Source organism: Capricornis sumatraensis, chromosome 5, assembly GCF_032405125.1.
Source record: "Capricornis sumatraensis isolate serow.1 chromosome 5, serow.2, whole genome shotgun sequence".
NCBI classification, from domain to species: Eukaryota; Metazoa; Chordata; class Mammalia; order Artiodactyla; family Bovidae; genus Capricornis; species Capricornis sumatraensis.
The window spans coordinates 102,804,258-102,822,950 of NC_091073.1; the positions used below are offsets into that span (position 1 = coordinate 102,804,258).

Here is an 18,693-nt window from a genome sequence, read left to right on the forward strand (position 1 = left end):
TACAGTCCATGGGGTCACAAAGAGCTGGGCATGGCTGAGCGACACCCACACTGTTCTTGGTGATTGGAGAGTGATGCAAGAGGTTTGCAGTTCAACTTGGGATAAGGTGGGACCTGCCTACCAAGCAGGGGGAACTGGACCACAGTGACGGGTAGGTTTCAGTAAGTGAGGGATCCAGGTGCAGGGCTGCCAGCTGGTGAGCTGGTGGGCCCCCCACCTGGATCCACCCCAGCCACTCAGGGGCTACACTGTTCTGCATCCCTGAGTGAGATCCAGCAACCCACGCTGCCCAACTAAATGCTATCCATCTGACACATGGATCACCTGCAAAGCAGCTTTCACCGAATGAAAGTGGCTAGTCATTCAATAAACAGAGCCAGGAGCAAAGCAAAGCAACTTGTCTTTATAAAACTTCAAGTCAACCCTTGTCAATCCGATCTCCTTCCTGGCCTTTGTCATTTTGATCAGTTAAGTTAGTGTTAGTTGCTCAGTCGTGTCTGCCTCTTTGTGACCCCCTGGACTGTAGCACTCCAGGCTCCCTGTCCTTCACTATCTCCTGCAGTTTGCTCAAATTCATGTCCGTTGAGTCGATGATGCCATCCAACCATCTCATCCTCTGTCGCCCCCTTCTCCTCCTGCCTTAAATCTTTCCCAGCATCAGGGTCTTTTCCAATGGGTTGGCTCTCCTGAAAGCTTTCTTTCATTTCTATCACTGGAAGATATAGTGAGAAGGTAGCCATCTACCTGCCATAAACAGGGCCGGCATAAGAACTCAACCACGCTGGCACCCTGATTTCTGACTTCAGACCTCTAAAACTGTGAGAAATACATTTCTGTTAAACCACCCAATCTCTGGTTTTTTATTATAGTGGCCCCAGCTACCAATTATTGCTGCTTTTCTTCCCTCTGCCCCAGACAATGAGCTTCATGAGAGCAGTCTCTCATGAATGGTGCTGTTTTGTAACCACAGGACTTTGGCCTTCACAAGTAGGAGAAAAAAACACGTAAATCTGTGAAATTATAAACGGGTTTGCGTCCTGGTTCGGTCCTAGAGCTTTGGCTCTCAGCTTGGCTGCACAAGGGTCACCCTGGGGTCCTGCAAACTCCTGATGTCCTGGCTACACCTGGAGCAATTAGATAAGTTTCCAGGGATAAGGACCAGCATGCTAGCATTCAAAGCCCCCTGGGTGTCTGATATACAGTCAGATGTCCAGCCCCCTAAAGCCAAGTGGGTGTAGTACTGAGGTCCTAAGTGCTAAGATGCTAAGTCCTTCCTGTTGTGGAGCTGAGCTGTATGGTATCTGGGGAGGAGGGTCGAGGGGAACAGAAAGCAGTGTACTGTTTCAACAAACCAAAACAAAACAGACAGCATCAAACTCGTAAGAGCACTTTTTATTTGAGGCAAAGAAAAGTCTAGCTGAAAGGATTACAGTTCCAAGCAATCAAAACCCCACTGTTAGAGGCACTATTTTGATTTTGTAAATTCAATTTAGAAAAGAGTATTTGGGTTGTATGTTCCCCAGTTCCCCAGACTAGAAGGGCAAAGGAAAACTGAAGAGACTTCTACTAATCTACTGATTCTGCGTTTTGGACCCGACACCAAGCTGGCCAAGCCCTCGCTGGTTTGTCTAGAAGTCGCTGACCCACCACTGAGGGACACGGGCCAAATTATGCTACACACAAGAAAAGTGAGGTGGGAGACGGCAGGTCACCCGGGCAAGGGCAGGCACCCGCAGCTTCAAAACTCCTCGTGAAAGGGGTAATCCCTGTGGGAGGCACAGCTGTCGGGAGGAAATAGGAACACATTAGCCTTTCCTGGATGAGACTGCTACCGTAATCAATTTCAAATAGACAGAAGTGATGTCTTGAGTATTGTACATTAATGCATATACATGGAATCTAGAAAAACGGTACTGATGAACCTGGTAGAGAATGGACTTGTGGGTACAGCGGAGGAAAGTGAGGGTGGAATGAACGGAGAAAGTAGCAATGACGTATATATACTAACATGTGCAAAACAAACAGTCAGTGAGAAGTTGCTAAATAACACAGGGAGCCCAGCGCGGTGCTCTGTGATGACCTGGAAGGGTGGGGTTGGGGGAGGGCAGGGAGCCTCGAGGGAAGGGATATATATAGACACAAAATTATGACTGATTCTCATTGGCGTACAGCAGAAACCAACACAAAATTGTAAAACGATTTTCTCCCCATTAAAAAAAAAGCAGACTCACAGATACACAGAACACACACATGACCCAACAAGTGCTTGGCACACACGGGGCAAGAGGCCACTGTCAGCTCCAGAAGCCTCCAGGGACCAGTGGGAGCTGAAATGAACAACTGAAGATTTGCTACAGGAAACACAGGGAGAGGGGACAGGCTGGACATTGAGCTGAGGGTGGAAAGATACAGGAGCTGTTTGCCAAGGTTCACAGTCCTAGGGCCTGTGTTGGAGGTATATAGTGTTGGAAAGCCTGGCTGGGAAGAGTGTGAAAGGCCTCAGGGTGAACCCTGCTGGGGGCAGACAACTCTTTCCTAATCCATTACACATCAGTGGCCTGCAGCAGCTGCCCTACCATACGCTGTGTCAGCAGCTGGAAGGGGAAAGGAAACTGAATGAATGACGAGCGGTTCTCAAAGGAGAACAAGGATGGAACTTGCTGACTGACTCACTTCTCTCATCTCTCTCCTTTGCCCACTAGATCAAACAAGATTTTAATGTCTAAAGGGTCAGTGCCATTAACACATACAGGGACCTCAGAGACGGCCAGTGGTCAACTCTGCCTGTGGCCACAGCGTGGCAGCCACATGCTCACAGGCGAGAGTTGTTAATCAAGAAGCAAACCTGGGGACACCTGCCGGAGGAGTGGGGGAACCATAAGGAGTGCCAGCTAGGAGCCGGAGAGAGAGCAAGGGCTGGAGAGACAGCTAGCACCCGGGCCGGCCCGAGGGAACACTCAAACTCTACGTTGGAGAGTAACTATCAGAGGGGACAGACAAGAACGGTGAGGTCGGACGATACAAACAGTGACAGAGCAGGTCCTTAGTCTCCGTGTAAAATGGGGAGAGTCTTCTTCAAAGCAGCAAATGTGTTTTAAACTTTCCTGAGTTAATGTAGTGGTATGAAAAGGAAAAAAAATTAAAACTAAACCCTACTTTCCTTTTCATCTCCTTCCAAACTACAAATCAGAGGGAACACAAGGAACCAGCTCCCGTCTACTGGAGGGGTCTGGGTGGCTCCACTGTCAGAGCTGGGGTGCTGGTGGGCCCCGAGCACATAGTCTTCTGACCAAAACCCTCTCATGAGTCCTTATGGATAAAGAGTCATGGGGAAATTCTTCCAGGAAGGTGGAGCAGGAGCCATCTGGAATCATCTGGTTTCATATGAGCCACTCAATTTTGAAAAGTAAAAGTACAATATACTTAGATGGGTGGGACAGGGTAGGAAGGAGGGGTATATATAGACATAGCTGGTTTACTTCCTTGTACAGCAGAAACTAATGTAATATTATGAAGCAACTCTACCCCAGCTTTAAAAAAAAAAAAACGAAGCTGTTTGGCCCTCAGGTTACTGTAAGTTAGGCCAACAGTGCCCAGGGCAAGGAGAGACTAGGGCAAGGCGCCGGGCATTTCCCTGGAGCGGAGTGCGGCTCAGCTGACATGCTGTAAATGCTCCTTGCTGCACACGGAGAAGCCCAGGTAACGTGAACAAGCCAGAGCTGCTGCATGAGCAGGACCTGGGTGGTAAGGCCTCCAGCAGCTCTTCTTTCATCTGCATCCCTCCAGGGGCTCTCCCGAGACTCACCTCACCAAGGCACAGGCCCTCCAGTCCCTGTTGTAGCTGAGCAAGGTGTTCATATCCTCCTTGTCCAGTTCAAAGTCAAAGACCTGAAAAGAAAACAAAACAGACCACAACTCCTATAAAACTCTGTAAACAGCTACCCAACACAGGTAAGGGCTCCCCTCGTGACTGACTCAGTGGCAAAGAATCTGCCTGCCCATGCAGGAGACTCAGGTTCGATCCCCAGGTTGGAAAGATCCCCTGGAGAAGGAAATGGCAACCCACTCCAGTATTCTTGTCTGGAGAATCCCACGGACAGAGGAGCCTGGAGGGCTACAGTCCATGGGGTAGCAAAACAGTCGGACATGACTTGGCAACTAAACAACAAAATCCAACACAGAATATGAAAGCATATGACCAGCTCCAGGCAGGACCACTGGTGAGATGTTGCCTGCTATGAGGAGGGGCAGGAAGGTAGACTAAACTCGGAGAAAGTTTATTACATGGCCACTCAGAAGGTACATGTTTTGTCTGGGTATGATATGAATGATGAAAACAGACCTTTCCCTTCCAGATCCTCCAGGCAAAACGATACTCCTTTTTCTATTTCAGTTCAGTTGCTCAGTCGTGTCTGACTCTTTGTGACCCCATGAATTGCAGCACGCCAGGCCTCCCTGTCCGTCACTAACTTCTGGAGTCTACTCAAACCCATTTCCATCAAGTCGGTGATGCCATCCAGCCATCTCATCCTCTGTCGTCCCCTTCCCTCCCAGCATCAGTCTTTTCCAATGAGTCAGCTCTTCGCATGAGGTGGCCTAAGTGTTGGAGTTTCAGCTTTAGCATCAGTCCTTCCAATGAACACCCAGGACTGATCTCCTTTAGGATGGACTGGTTGGACCTCCCTGCAGTCCAAGGGACTCCCAGTTTACTTCAAAACCTCTGCCCAGTGGTTAAGACTCTGTGCTTCCACTGCAGGGGGCAAGGGTTTGATCCCTAGTCAGGAAGCTAAGATCCCACACGCCATGTGGCCTGGAAGCTTAAAAACGAGGGAGGGGGATGTACGTACACCTATGGCTAGTGTGTGGCAGAGACCAACACAATATTGTAAAGCAAGTATCCTCCAATTGGTCTTTCCCAATGGCTCAGATGGTAAAGAATCTGCTTGCAGTGTGGGAGACCAAGGATCGATCCCTGGGTTGGGAAGATCCCCTGGAGAAGGGCATGGCTACCCACTCCAGTATTCTTGCCTGGAAAATCCTATGGACAGAGGAATGTAGGAGGCTACTGTTGATTGGGTTGCAAAGGGTTGGACATGGCTGAGCAACTAACACATCCTCCAATTAAAAGTAAATAGGTTTGAAAAATAACAAAAGTGGGTCTTTAAAAAAATTTTTTAATGAAAATGTTTCTTTTCCAATGCTTTGAAAAAATAAAAGAGGAAACCAAAAAATCCATCTCTAGCAGGGTATGTGTTTCTCATGCTAACTATTTTACCACTTTATCTATCTCCCCAACCCTGCCCAGGCCGCAGGCAGCCAGCAGCTCGTGTTACAGCCTCAGCCCCCGACCAGTGGAACAGGCGTGATCAGTCGCTCTCCCTGGAAACAGAGCCACAGGAACCAGGGCTTGGGTGATGACCGAGAGCTGCTCGCCTTGGGGAGAGCAGAGTCTCAGGGGCACTGGGACCCTCCCGGTGAGCTCGTCTCCTGGCCTGGCCCCTAATACTGGTGCGGGAGGCAGGCAGGTGGGCGGGAGGGGCTGCAGTGTCAGAAGGCCTCCTCAGCTCTGGCAGGTGCCCAGAGAACCACGCAGGTCACCTCACTGGAGCCCTGCAAGGTCTCTGCAGGCCACGGAGCTGTCAGCACAGCAGTGTTTCCTGAGTGCTTACACAGTACTAGGTGCTGTGTGCATCTTATTTCATCTTCATGATAACCCTTGAAATAGGTACAAATTTTACAGATGGGGAAACTGAGCCGTGATGCAAATCCGGGCAGCATCACTCAAGAGCAACATTTCTCAGGCAAATGACAAGTCCTGAGAAGTCCCAGCACAGGTGTCTGCATGTACAATGAGGCCCAGGCCCCACCCTGGCATAGCACTTGCCACCCACGAGGAACCAGTGTCCGGCATCTACAGTGGGCTCCCTGTCCGAGAGGAGATGGCAGGGGGCCCACACATGACCATCCAGAGGCCTGGTAAAAAGCTGGCCCCTCCTCCACCAAGGGGACCCCAGGCCAACCAGCCAGGACTTACCTGGAAGTTCTCAGCAATGCGTTCAGGCGTCACCGACTTGGGGATCACGATCAGGTTCCTCTGCATGGGGAATCGGATCAGCACCTGTGCAAAGAGATGCCGAGTGCGTACGTCCATCAGGAGCTCTGCACTTTCCACTCGCCCAATCTGACCCCCACCCCAGCCCACACCCAAAGAGAGAAACCCCAGAACTTCGCAGTGAGGAGACCAGCTCAGGGGTGATGCCTCACGCTCTGCAAGGAGGAAGGGAGGTGCTTAGGTCCCAACCCCCAAGCCCAGCTCTCAGCCTCCATGTCTCTCTGTACGTTACTCCCTGTCTAGGAGCTCCCGCTAGCCTTTGGGAGCACACAGCTGAGCCCTTCTGCAAGCAGAGACGGGCTTTCCTGAACAGGGGGCGAGTGTGGACCCTCATGGTAGCCTTCAGAGGTAGCAGGGCAGGTCCGATCATCTCCAGCCCCACACGGTCTTCTAAGGGTCCTCTGTGCCCTTTCTACCATGCTTCAGGACCCAAGCCAAACATCTGGGGAGGGCTGACTGGGCTTGCTCCTCCAGGCTAAAGGGAACCACCACAAATGCAGGAAGTTCTGCGAACAGTCACGAGAGCCTGGAAACGGCCATACCTGGGCTGTGGTTTTATTGTGCTTGTCTGCAATCGCTTTGATCCCGGGGTCCTCCAGTATGGAAGGGTCCTCGGGCTTGGCCCTAGAGATAGACAGCAAGACGGTCTGCATGAGTGACCACCGTCACCACTGCTCAAGGCAGCCGTGACCCTAATCCTAAGGCCCACCGACCTCAGAGGGCAGCCCGCCAGTCTCCTCCTGACTCAGAGCTCAGTTACAAACTCACAACCCTTTGGAAAAAAAGGAGGCATCCTGCTACTAAAAATGCCAACCAGGAAACCCAACAGGAGGCTCCCAGGAGGTCTGCTGATCACCTCGGAAGCACTCTCCTTGATGCTGGATTTTCCTTTATCAGCCATTATCTCTGCCAACAGATAAGAGAACACGATCCCATGGAGACTCACCAGGGCCTGTCTGGAGAGCCGAGGGGACTATAGGCAGTCACCACAATGCCCTTGGAGTTGCAGTACTGGATTAACTTCTCCTGAGTGAGGTATGGGTGGCACTCGATCTGCGGATACACAGGAGGGTTGATGCTGCCCCTGTGGGCACGGGCCACACCGGAAGTCTTCCTTGGCTAAGACCCCTCCCTCCAGACAGAAAGTTATGGGCAACCCGCGTCCCATCTCCTGGATGGGCGGTGACAACTCTTGCTTCCCAGCTAGTGTTCTTGACATTAAGGATCCTAGTCTTGTTACCATGGCCTTGGGCCTCGAGGTTTTTTTCTGGCTTTGGCCATTTCATTTATCAACTGTGACAGGTCTGAGGATGTCGATGTCTGCACACAGCTCGTCTCAAGACTGAGTCATCACAAGCCAGGCTCAAAACCCTTTCTCTCCTGCAGGTTTCACTCTCAGATGTGGCACTGTCTTTTCTGAGCCATCAGGACTCTGCCAGCACCCAGAGATCCACCTCCCGGGTGATGTGGATAGCAAGGAACTGCTAGCATCAGAGTGTCACAGAACAGTCTCCCATGCACACCAGCTCCCCTGCTGACATTACCTGGTTAACCGCCGGCTTGTATTTTAAGCCAGGTTTGTTTAAGATCTTCTCCACTTGGAGATGGTTGAAGTTGGAGACTCCAATAGCTTTCACCAGCCCTTCGTCCACCAGCTCTTCCATGGCCTAGAAACCAGAGGGTCCGCTTGCTGCTGACGTGTGCCCAGCAGAACAAGGACCAGAAGCACCTTTTGTACCAGCCAGCTTAACAGGTCACGCCCTTATTATTCAGTGCCAGCAAGTCAGATCCTTGGAAAGACAAGAGGCATCAAGACAAAAGCCAGGATGGCTTTAATGAGGCAGGAAGAGCCCCAACAGTGGCAGAGTGACAATCACGGCAAAAGAAATGGTGGAGCAGGCCATTCATGCCTGGTCCCTTACAAGGAGGCCGCGGAGCCAGCATGAAAGGGGGGCCAAGCCAGGGGCTGCCTTACCGTCCAGGTATCCATGAAATCTTTCTCACTGGGAATCACGTTGCCGTCCTCATCCAACGGGAAGAAGTCTTTCCCAGGCTGCGGTAACAATCAAAACCAATCACAGACCTGCAGAGATCTGCTGGGGCAGACGCATTGTGGAAAGCAAAGTTCTAAAACAATTACTCTAAATTGCAACAGCTGTCTGTTTTCAGAGGATATTCAAGGACAAATTCGTATCATTGGGAAAAAGAAATAGCAGACAGCTCCTGAAGCCTCCAGACGACTTTTCTATCAGATGGGTGTGCACTGACCATTGTGTGGAGATGGACAGTTCTTGGTCAGTGAGATGAAGCCTGCCATGGACGGGGGTGTGTGGATAGCGGGGGACCCAGGGCCCACGTTCTGGCTGGACCCAAGCCTACAAAAGCACCACCTCGCCGAGCCTAAACAAAGGATGCAAGTCAGGCCCAGATACACCACAGTGCAATAAAATAAGAGCTTCAGGGTAAAACCCACGTGCTTTCACACTGGTTGATGAAGCAGAAAACTGAGCCTGTGGCTAGAATGAAGGTTAAGGATGGAATAACTCTAGAGTTCTTTTATGTCAAGAAGTAGGTTGCTGAGGTTCATCAAGTTTCCGCAGGATATCATGTGTACAGAATACTGGAAAACGTGTGCATTAAGTGCAGGGTGCATGCGTGTGTATACATATGTGCGTGCATGTGTGTATGTGTGTGTCTGTGTGTGCATGTGTGCGTGCATGTGTGTATGTGAGCGTGCATGTGTGTATGTGAAGGTGCCTGAAGTGGTGGGGAGCGGTGGGAGCTGATGACGCTGCCTAATGGGCAGGAGTGTCATCTCAGCTGTGTTCACTGTCGCAAAGGTTGCAGTTACCCAATTACCAAATAACAAAGAGTGGTGCTCCTCCAACTCTGAAACGTGCACGTGAGCCACCTCTGTTTGGGTCAGAGGGCTGGGCGGGGCCCGAGGCGGACTTCAAACAAGCTCCAAGGCGAGGCCACTGCCGCTGGTCCAGGGACTGCACCTCGAGCGCAGCGGCAGGGACACACAGAGGGTCCACCCGCTTGTGACCTGCTAACAGCAGAGGGTGATGCCGCTGGCCACCCCTGAGCCCCTACCTTGAAGCCTGTGGGCCAGTGGATGAGGTAGAGGTCCAGGTAGTCCAGCTTCAGGTCGCTGAGTGTCTTCTGGCAGGCACCTTTCACCAGGTCCTTGTCGTGATACGTGCACCACAGCTGAAGCCAGGGAGGGAACAGGTCTTAGCCCACAGGCTGGGAGCCAGATGGCTCAGGGCCAGGGGACTCGCTTTCCGCACCCCAAAACCCACTGACTTCACCGTGATGCTGTCAACGGTGGGGACAGAGATTCCATTGCACATGTGAATCCTAACTTCCCAAAGGAAGGGAGGATAATCAGGTCAAGGAACCCTTTCAGGAGGACCAAACTGAAGGCACAAAATGGAATGGGCAGGTTGGCAAGCCAGCCCCAGGCCCTGAACATAGTTCCCACCAGGCTGGTCTTCATGGGGCCAGCCCCACCCTCCTACCCAGTATCTCCTGGGTACCACCAAGAGAGCTCAGTCTGCAGAGGGGAACCAAGTCCTATCCTCAGAGATAACCCTCTGGAAAGGGGGTGCTAACCCATAGCCTTGGCCTCATTAGCAAGGGGCTCCAGCCAACGGATCCCAGTGGAATGACCATCCAACAGACAGGCGAGCCCTGGAGCCCACATGGCCTTGGGTGTGGCCCTGAGTGAACACATTTGCCCAGGAAGAACCGCCTGCTGGGTGATAACCCTAGCCATGTTCGGAGACCCCAGATTGTGGTCTTGGCCCCTAAACGGATGCTGCCCTGGATAAACATGGAAGAGAACCCTCCCTCAGGCTCCCCTGCAGGGCGGGGTACCTTGCTAACGATGAAGAGGTCCTCACGCTTCACCACCTTCTCCTGCAGCTTTGCCTGGAGGGCCAAACCCACCTCGTTCTCATTCTGGTACACGTGGGCACAGTCAATGTGACGGTACCCAAGGTCAATCGCCACCTTCACAGCCTCCGTCACTTTGCCTGGAGGGGACTGAAAGAAACAGGAAATGGAAGACACGGAGATAAGACCAAAAATGAAACAAAACACAATCTGCACACAAGCCAGGAGGAAGAGAACCCAGGCTCCTCAGCAGCTCTTGTTCCAGGCCACCCGAGGTGAGATGCCACAGTGCTTCACTTTAGGAAAATCTGACCACCCTTTACTAGCAGCACAGATCACCTTAACTAGATGGGCCAAAGCCCCTCACTTCCTTGTTTGTTCAGCATCTGTTGATTTACAAATCACTGTATAAACAATTCACTGTGGTGTTGGAGAAGACTCTTGAGAGTCCCTTGGACTGCAAGGAGGTCCAACTAGTCCATCCTTTAGGAAATCAGTCTGAATGTTCATTGGAAGGACTGATGCTAAAGCTGACACTCCAATACTTTGGCCACCTGATGCGAAGAACTGATTCACTGGAAAAGATTCTGATGCTGGTAAAGATTGAAGGCGGGAGGAGAAGGGGACGACAGAGGATGAGATGGTTGGATGGCATCACCAACTTGATGGACATGAGTTTAAGCAAGCTCTGGGAGTTGGTGATGGACAGGAAAAGCCTGGCGTGCTGCAGTCCATGGAGTCGCAGAGAGTCGGACATGACTGAGCGACTAAAGTGAACTGTATAAACAAAAGCCCCCACTGTCTCAATCTGTTAGGTTCCTAAGACAATGAGGGATACCACTGCTTTCAAACAACTCAAAATACTTCAAAATCACTGTTGAATATTCATTCCAATCACCGTTTGGTTCTCGAGTTTCGTCAGTGAACGCCTATGACTTATTTTCTCCTTTTACATGTGGATTCTGGTATTGGTCATCACTTGCTTTTATGCAGTTTGGGGAGTATCAAAGTCAAAAACGACTGCTGCAGGTTCAAAGGCCTGTGCCCAAATCTCGCTGTGTAGGAATCTGCTTTAAGAGGTGGAAGCAGGAGGTGGCCGCTCAGGGGCACTTAGCGGACAGAAAGGAGTTGACAGGAGGGGGAAACGGGATTCACGGAAGACCACCACGTGGTTTGTGGTCAGAGCTGCATAAAGACTGGACGCTGCCCCTGCTTGGACCATGTGTGCATCTGGGTGAGCAGGAAGGCACAGAACCACCCCGCCATCCAGCACCCAGCCTGACTGCGCACACACCCATCTGCACAACACTCTTGTTTGGACCAGAGAGGTGGAAAACAAACACATGTGCATCGGACTGTTGGGTGAATAGGGCACATTCCTCCAGAGAGCTGGGGTAGAAAAGAATGAGCAGGGCAACTCCCCCGGGGCCATGAGCAGCTGCAGACATCTGCTGTTTTGATATCAGCTGTTGCGAAGAGAGGAAGGCAGAGGAACGCAGGACCGAGCTGTGAGCTTGCCCAGCTCTCTCACCACCACGGGGGGAGCAGGGTGGGCAGACGGGCGATGCTGACCTCAGGTGTGACATCAGACATCTTCAGATGACCTGGCCATCGCCTAGGTCCCCGAAGGACCCAAGCTGTACCTGCAGGCTTCCCCACCCTTCACGGTGAGAACCTCAGTATAGCCAGAAATGCCACAGTGTCCCTGGGGCCCCCTGCCACAGGGCACACCCCTTCCCAGGAGAGCGAGCCAGGTGGAATACGGAGGCCCAGGAAGGGGAGTCCAGCATGCCATCAACTTTCTTCAGGCTTGAAGGTACCCTGGCTGGACCTCCTCTGTGGGGCCCTGTACTGTGCTGGCCTAGCAGCTCACTGGCCCCAACCCTGAGCAGAGGGCAGGCACCTTTCCGAGGTCCGGCCACACACTGCATCTGCCACAGCGACTGGTACAGGGCCCGAGATGTAATCCCAGGCAGGCCCACAAGATTCCACATTTGGACTTCAGCTGGCACTCTCAGGACATGGTTTCATTCCGGCAACTCTGCACGGGGAGCACGTGTGCCAGGAGGTGCTAGACGGAAGTGGGCTTTGAGGGGCAGATGAAGAGTGAAGGAAAGACAGCTCCTGGTCACATGCTTCATAGCCCTGACATCCTCTAAGTCAGTGACTCCACACCCCCAACACATTTTCTTTCCTGCTTAAGATTAAATTGGTTATTTGGTTCCTTCGGACCAAGAGAGTGCCGAGTAGGATAATCAAGGCTGCTGAACAACTGACCCAAAACTGGGGAAAAAAAAGTTATGATGCTTGTATAGAGGAGCCAAGGACAGAAATGACCTACAAGAGGTTACCAAGAAGCTGTGGCTCCCCGACCCTTGCCCAGACAGAGAAGATTGATTAGTTGGGAAGCACATGCTGAGAAGCTGAGTCCAAACTGCTTTCAAAGGACAATGAGGAGCAGAAGCAAGGACTGTTGGGCATTTACAATTAAATATGTACAAGCTGCGGCAATCCATAAGAGGACTCCAGCAAACGGATACTACATGCTGGCTTCCCTTTCCAGAGACACCTTTGCAGTAATGGGAGGGAAGGCTGTCTGGGGCCACCAGCCCTGTGTGCAGTAGGGACAACGGCTCTCACCGAGGCTGGGCGGGCCAGGGCCAGCTCAGGGACAGTTATGCTGTTACTAGAAGGCTTGTGCCAGAGCAGGTCCTGTCATAAATGGAACCTGACTCACGTGGTGTGCAGCGCACAATGGCTTGGAGAGAAAATAACAACAGCTCCCACTTATTATGGATCAGTCTTCACTAGTTTTAAGTGTATCATTGAATTGCATCTCCACCACAACCCTGGTTATCCGTGATCTCTGGATTAGGGAACGAAGGTGCGGAGTTTAGGAAACTGGCCCGAGATTGAGCAGTGAGAAAGAGATGTTGGGGTTTGAACCCTGGCACCAGGACCTGAGGGCTAGCCTTGGCTCAGAGGTCTGTCCTTGGAGGAAGGGAGACACTGGTCAGGAAGAGGACAAGTCACCTGGGCTTGGAAAACCATCGTCTGGGATGAAAATGTACCGGAATCCACAAACTACATTCAGTAGTAATTACCCAGAACCCTCCCCCGAAGGAGACTAAACTAACTTTCCTCATCACTAATGAAGCAGCCACTTTAAGATCTGGTGGGGGGGAAAAAAAAAAAGGCTCATACAAATCATATAGGCGAAATCATGTTTGAAACTCACTTCTGCCACTAATCTGCCCTGTGACTTGGGCACATCTGTCCATGCCCATCCCCTCAGAACTTAGAGCTCTGAGCTTGAGCAGCAACTGGACAACGTTCTAGCTGATGGTACCAACTGACGTCGCTGACAGGTCTCTACCCCTGAGACCACCCCCCCCCCGCCCCGCCCCCGCCGTCAGTTCCACAAACTGGGCCTATTTCCTTTTCACGTAACACTTCAGGCCAGGCAGTCCCAACTCGAATAATTACTATCCGTGCCTCTCTCTCTCCTCTCCTCTTAAAACCCAATCACTGGAGCTCGTGCTGCTAGTTACCTTAGTATCCCTCCCTCTATTCCCTCTGCAAGTCAGAAGCAAGCAAACAAACAACAAAAATACTACAGCTCCAAACTTGGAGAAGGGAATGGCAATCCATTCCAGTATTCTTGCCTGGAGAATTCCGTGGACAAAGGAACCTGGCAGGCTACGAAGTCCATGGGGTCGCAAAGAGTCAGACACAACTTAGCAACACGCAGCTCCAAACAACAAAGGTTATAAAACAGAGTCATTGGTTAAAAAACATACAAACAAAACAGTACCTCAGAGACTGAATCCTTTGTAGTTTTAACATGCAGATGTCTGGAAAGAGAGGACTATGTTCTGACTTTTTAAAAATATTTTCTTCAGTTAGCAGGTTATCACTTTTGTAATGAAGGGGGATAGGAATAAAGGAAACTTCACTTTGAGGGGAAAAAAACATGGGTGAGAAGTTTAACAGTGTGCCAATGATAAACTTGGAGCAAAAATAGGTAACCATAACTTTCTATGTAAACTTTGATAAAGAAACAGTGCGTCAACCTCTAAGGCCTTGGAAAGTAACACTTTTGAGAAAAGTTGTCAGTGAAAAGCATTGTTTAACCTCTTCTTGTTAAACCAGCTTCACTTCAGAGAAGTTCAACCTACATTTAAAAAACAAACTAACCTTACTTTTTAATTATCAGTTTTGTTTAAAATACTAGTGATGTCATGATATAATTTTCTGCCTCTCATTGTATATAAAGCATTTCAACTACACATATGCTAAACAGACATTTGTGACCTAATTTCTCAAAATGTATTCCAACTTCCAGTTAATTTATTTAGAATCTTCTGGAAGAGAAACTGGCAAATTTTTTCTGTTAAATGGCCAGGCAGGAAATATTTTAGGCCTTGTGGGCCAGTCTCATCACACCTGCTCAACTCTGCTGCTGCAAAAGCAATATGTAAAGGAGTGAGATGTGTTCTAATAAAACTGTGCTTATAAAAATGGGCTGCAGTTTACTAACCTTTGGGGGTTGCTGGAAAAGCACACAAAGAAACGGGCATTCGGCAACAGTCCTAGTCTTGATTTGCCTATTTACAAATAACATTCTCATTTGTAATTCAGCACATTAATAACCAAAAGGTGAGACTTCCTTGAGATTCAGTGGTTAAGACTCTGCCCTTGGGGGCACTGGTTCAATCCCTGGTCAGGGAACTAAGATCCCACATATCATGTGATACAGCCCCAAAGCAGACAAATAGAAACCCTCCCAAAACAAAACAAAACAAAGGTATCCTGATATTGAATGTAAAGATATTCTGGAGACTGAAAGGGTTTATATCCTGCTCCTGTTTGTTCAATGGACAATAAGGTCCAGGGAAACCTGAGCAAGCTGGGCCAGCTTGCCTGCCCTGTGCTTACACATGATGCCCATATCCAGCAATTTTGTACCAAGAAGTCTTCAAGTCTGCCACACTCATAAGACTCCAATAGAATAAGCATCTGGGAGAATCCAGAGAATGACAGTCTTTCACCTCAACAGAGGTGTTTTTATTGCTTGGTGCAGATAAGCCAACCTCATTTGGCTCGTGTTCAATTATGTCCAAATCTAGTTTAATAATGTAAACCACAATTTCATGTGATAAAGAGCAGACTGCTGAAGAAGTATCTTTTTCGTTGCGTTATCACATGAACACAGTCCATTTGGGCTTTTTTTTTTTTTTTTTTTTTTTTTAACACCAAAGCTAACAACCAGGTCTGGCCACAAACACAAACCAACAAGAAAACTGAGATTAACTTTCTCTCATTCAGTGTGAATCCAGGTGTCCTAAATTACATCACTGTCTCCACTTGGTTGTAATGGGGGTGGCCCAGGGCTGGCCCTGCACAGGCAGGACTTATTTAAGTACCTTTGCTCTTGAACAGCTGCAGGTGGAGGCCTACAGGGAGATGAAGCAGGTGAACAGAAAGACAAGCTACTGGTTTAGCTCTGACTCTTCTAGCCCGGGATCCCAGGCCATCAACAGCTTGGCCTGAGTTCTTTCTCAGCATTTTCTCCTAAAGGAAGTGTTAATCAACCTCAAAGAGGCAAAAACTGGTTTGTTGAGGGCAAAAACAGAAACACATAGCTTATAAAATGTTCTGTGGCCTGTCAAAGGGTCACAGGACACACACAGATGTACCGTCTATCTGTGATGTTGAATTTTCATTGGGTGGGGGACTCTTAGGGGGAAATGTCTCAAAGGCTCGTGGGTGTGGGCAGAAGACGATGGAAAAGCAGCGGAGAAAACTGTCCTCCACTTCTAGGCTTGGGGTATGTAGGTAAGTTACAATGGCCATTTATACATCAACAAGTTTCCAGCTAGTTCCACACATTTATCAGCAACAGGACACTGGTCAGCATCAGAAGTAATCTGTTTTAGCCGCTTCCTGGGAATACAATGCCCGTGGCTTATTTACTGTCCACTGGGGAAGGCAAGCCTGCCAAGGGGAAACGGCCTCTAAGCCACATGGGCTTGGAGGCAGAGGTGTTTTCCCAGTGGACTGAAAGCTTCACCTCCGAGGACCTTCAAAGTAACTGACTGGAGACTCCCAGAGCCCTGCCAAAGGTCCGAAGGATACAACACAGCCACCACGATACGGAAGATCCATGGGAACTAGGAACTGCCCCCACTCCCGGGGCCTCCCCCCATTCTCACAAAGATAAGCAAATGGTATTTGGGTCACCCCATTTTTGTCCAGCATCTGTGAAAATATATATTTTGCACATACAGGGGAAAGGTATCAAACACTATTCATATACTGCTCCTTATAAAGAAAGAAATCTCCTCCAAGCCCATACTTAAACCATTTATCTCCCTGTCACCTCCCCTACCGTGCCTCTATATGGTTCCAAACAACTTCAACTCCTCACCCACTCCCTCAAATCTGAAATTATCTTACTCCTTCATATTAATTCAACATGTTATCCTTAGGATACCTACCATTTACCAGGCTCTGTGAGCAATTCTGTAAATAGTTTGTGACCCTAGTCAGACGCTACCCTTACACTCAACGAACTTACTGGAGTGAATGATCTAAACGTACCGATTTATAGAGCTATCTTAATTAAATTTACATTAGGGTAGGTTTTAAGAACTCAAGCAAATGATAAAGCCCTAGTTTTAAATCAACTTTTACTCCTTATTTACCCCCAGAGTACTGATTTTGAAACAATGCACCTAAGGTCCCAGTTTTTGAAACAACAAACTTATAAGGCTCAGCAAGGTGGTGGTTTTGTTCCAGTGACACGTCTGTCTGTGTGCTGCCTCAGAAATTGTAATTTGCCACTGCCAAGAAAGTGTCTGTTCACATCCATTCCGAGAGAATAACCTGCGACAGACCGAATTTTACTTGGTACAATGGTCATAATTCAATTACACCCTTAGAGCCACCATTGGACTTTTGGAAAGAAACACAAGGCACATATAACTCTGATTCCTTTGTCCAAGAAATACTTTTCTTGGGAGGCAACTCCACGACAGTGAACGTTTACAAGATATCAGCTGCTGATTTTAGGGTAGAGATAAATGCCATCTTCTGTCTCTTTCAGACCATTTCAAGGTGCCCTTAATCTCTACAGTCTTTTCTTTCCTTGTCAGTGTGCAAATGGCTAATGCCCAGTCCTATATTTAAAATTCCTGGAACACCTGAGTCACAGCCGTGGAATGTAATGTACAAAATATCCCAAGCTAACTTACAAGCGGTTTAAATTTTGGGGGTTTTGCTTCAGCGCCCGTAACATCATTCGGCGCCCCCCAACTGTCAGATACTCAAGACTACCATTTTTACTCCTAACCTTTTCCTGGGGACGCTGTGAAGAGGTTCCAGCGGTGCCGAGGTTTCAGGAGGCAGTTTTAACTACTGATGCCAGCCCTCAGTTTTGCATGGGCGGGAACCTCCCCTCACCACCCGCACCCCCGCAGATTCCTTCGTCCAGCACAGGACACTCCGAGGGGCACGCCGGCCTCCGGGAGTTCAGAGACCAGGGCGTTTGGAGACAGTGTAAATAGAAAGGTCCTGGGCACACTCGTGCAGCCTAATTCAATTACCTGCAGACTCCAGGCTTACCTTGCGATGCTTATTCCTGAGGGACCAAAGCCGGAAACGGTTAAGGATCAACTATTTCGAAGAAAACAAACGGCGCGGGCGCCCGCAGGTGAGGTTAGGCAGGAAGGCCGGCGCCCCACGCCTCTCGCCTCTTTTTGCTCCATCTCCGGGAACGCCCCTCCCCGACCTTCATCCACTGAGCCACAGCGACGGACGTGGGAAAATTTCCCTTCGATCTGCGCCCCCTAGTTGCCTTTCCAACTGAGATCGGATTCCAGCGGATTGCATGCACCAGGAGTTATGGGGTCGGCCACCCGCGAGCCGTTCTCAAACACCCCTTTCCCACCCCAGCGTAAGTCCCCCGGCCCGAGACCGAGGCGAGCGCCCCGCCCGCCTCAGCGCCCAGGCTCCCGAACCTCAGGCCCAGATCCTGCCGGGACCGGACCTGCTGGAGCATGGCTCCCTCGAGGCCTGGCGTCCGCCACGGGGGCCGCTGCTCAGGGTCACTCTCGGTCCCTTACCCCCAGGCCGCGCTGAGCACTTAAGCGAGCCCCGGAGCACGCTCGCCAGGGTACCTACCTTCCAGGTGCCCAGCCCCAAGATTGGCATCTTGGCACCGGTGTAGAGCACGATGTGGTTGGCCATGACTGCTTGAGCTCCGCTGACCAGGATCAGAGAACCGTGCCGAGGAGGCTCAGCGCGGTTCTTTAAATAGCGGATGAGGCAGGGCGAAGGGGCGGGTATAATGGGAGTCTGGCTCGGCAAGCGCAGCTTCTGATTGGCCGCCCCGACAATCAGGATGCCGCACGTCTGGTAGCCCGGGGGGCTCTGCGAGGAAGCGCCTCCTGCTAGGTCCTAGCGGCTCCGGATTCCTTTTGAGTCGGCGGTATACCCACGCCCCCACGCCCCGCAGCGAGCTCCGCCAGTAGCTGTGGCGCGTGGAAACGCGAATGTTTTAGCAAAAGTAACAGAATTCCCATAAATAATAGCCTGGGAAGGAGTTTTGGTTTCTCTCTCTTTTTTTGAGAGCACAGAAGGATAAGTTTATTGTTCAGTTGCATGGTTTTTTTGGGAAT

General features: G+C 50.3%; 1 protein-coding gene across 1 annotated transcript; it reads right to left on the reverse strand.

Moving 5' to 3' along the window:
• Nucleotides 1-1,420: 1,420 nt before the first annotated feature.
• On the reverse strand, nt 1,421-18,296 carry AKR1B1 (aldo-keto reductase family 1 member B). The gene is made up of 10 exons (XM_068972695.1): nt 18,197-18,296; nt 9,995-10,162; nt 9,209-9,325; nt 8,088-8,165; nt 7,657-7,779; nt 7,059-7,165; nt 6,655-6,736; nt 6,035-6,118; nt 3,806-3,888; nt 1,421-1,781 (listed from the first exon to the last, which is right to left on the reverse strand). Exons 1-10 carry the CDS (start codon nt 18,260-18,262, stop codon nt 1,739-1,741), a joined length of 951 nt encoding a protein of 316 aa, XP_068828796.1. The 5' UTR covers nt 18,263-18,296; the 3' UTR covers nt 1,421-1,738.
• Between the last annotated feature and the right edge of the window lie 397 nt (nt 18,297-18,693).

What these genes read in the sequence shown, in the direction of transcription:
- AKR1B1 (XM_068972695.1), bottom strand. Translation starts at nt 18,262, where the DNA reads ATGGCCAACCACATCGTGCTCTACACCGGTGCCAAGATGCCAATCTTG. An exon ending in GGCTCTCCAGACAGGCCCTG is followed by an intron (nt 6,737 to 7,058) that starts GTGAGTCTCCAT and finishes GTCTATCTCTAG; the next exon opens with GGCCAAGCCCGAGGACCCTT. An exon ending in ACAATAAAACCACAGCCCAG is followed by an intron (nt 6,119 to 6,654) that starts GTATGGCCGTTT and finishes CTCTTTGCACAG; the next exon opens with GTGCTGATCCGATTCCCCAT.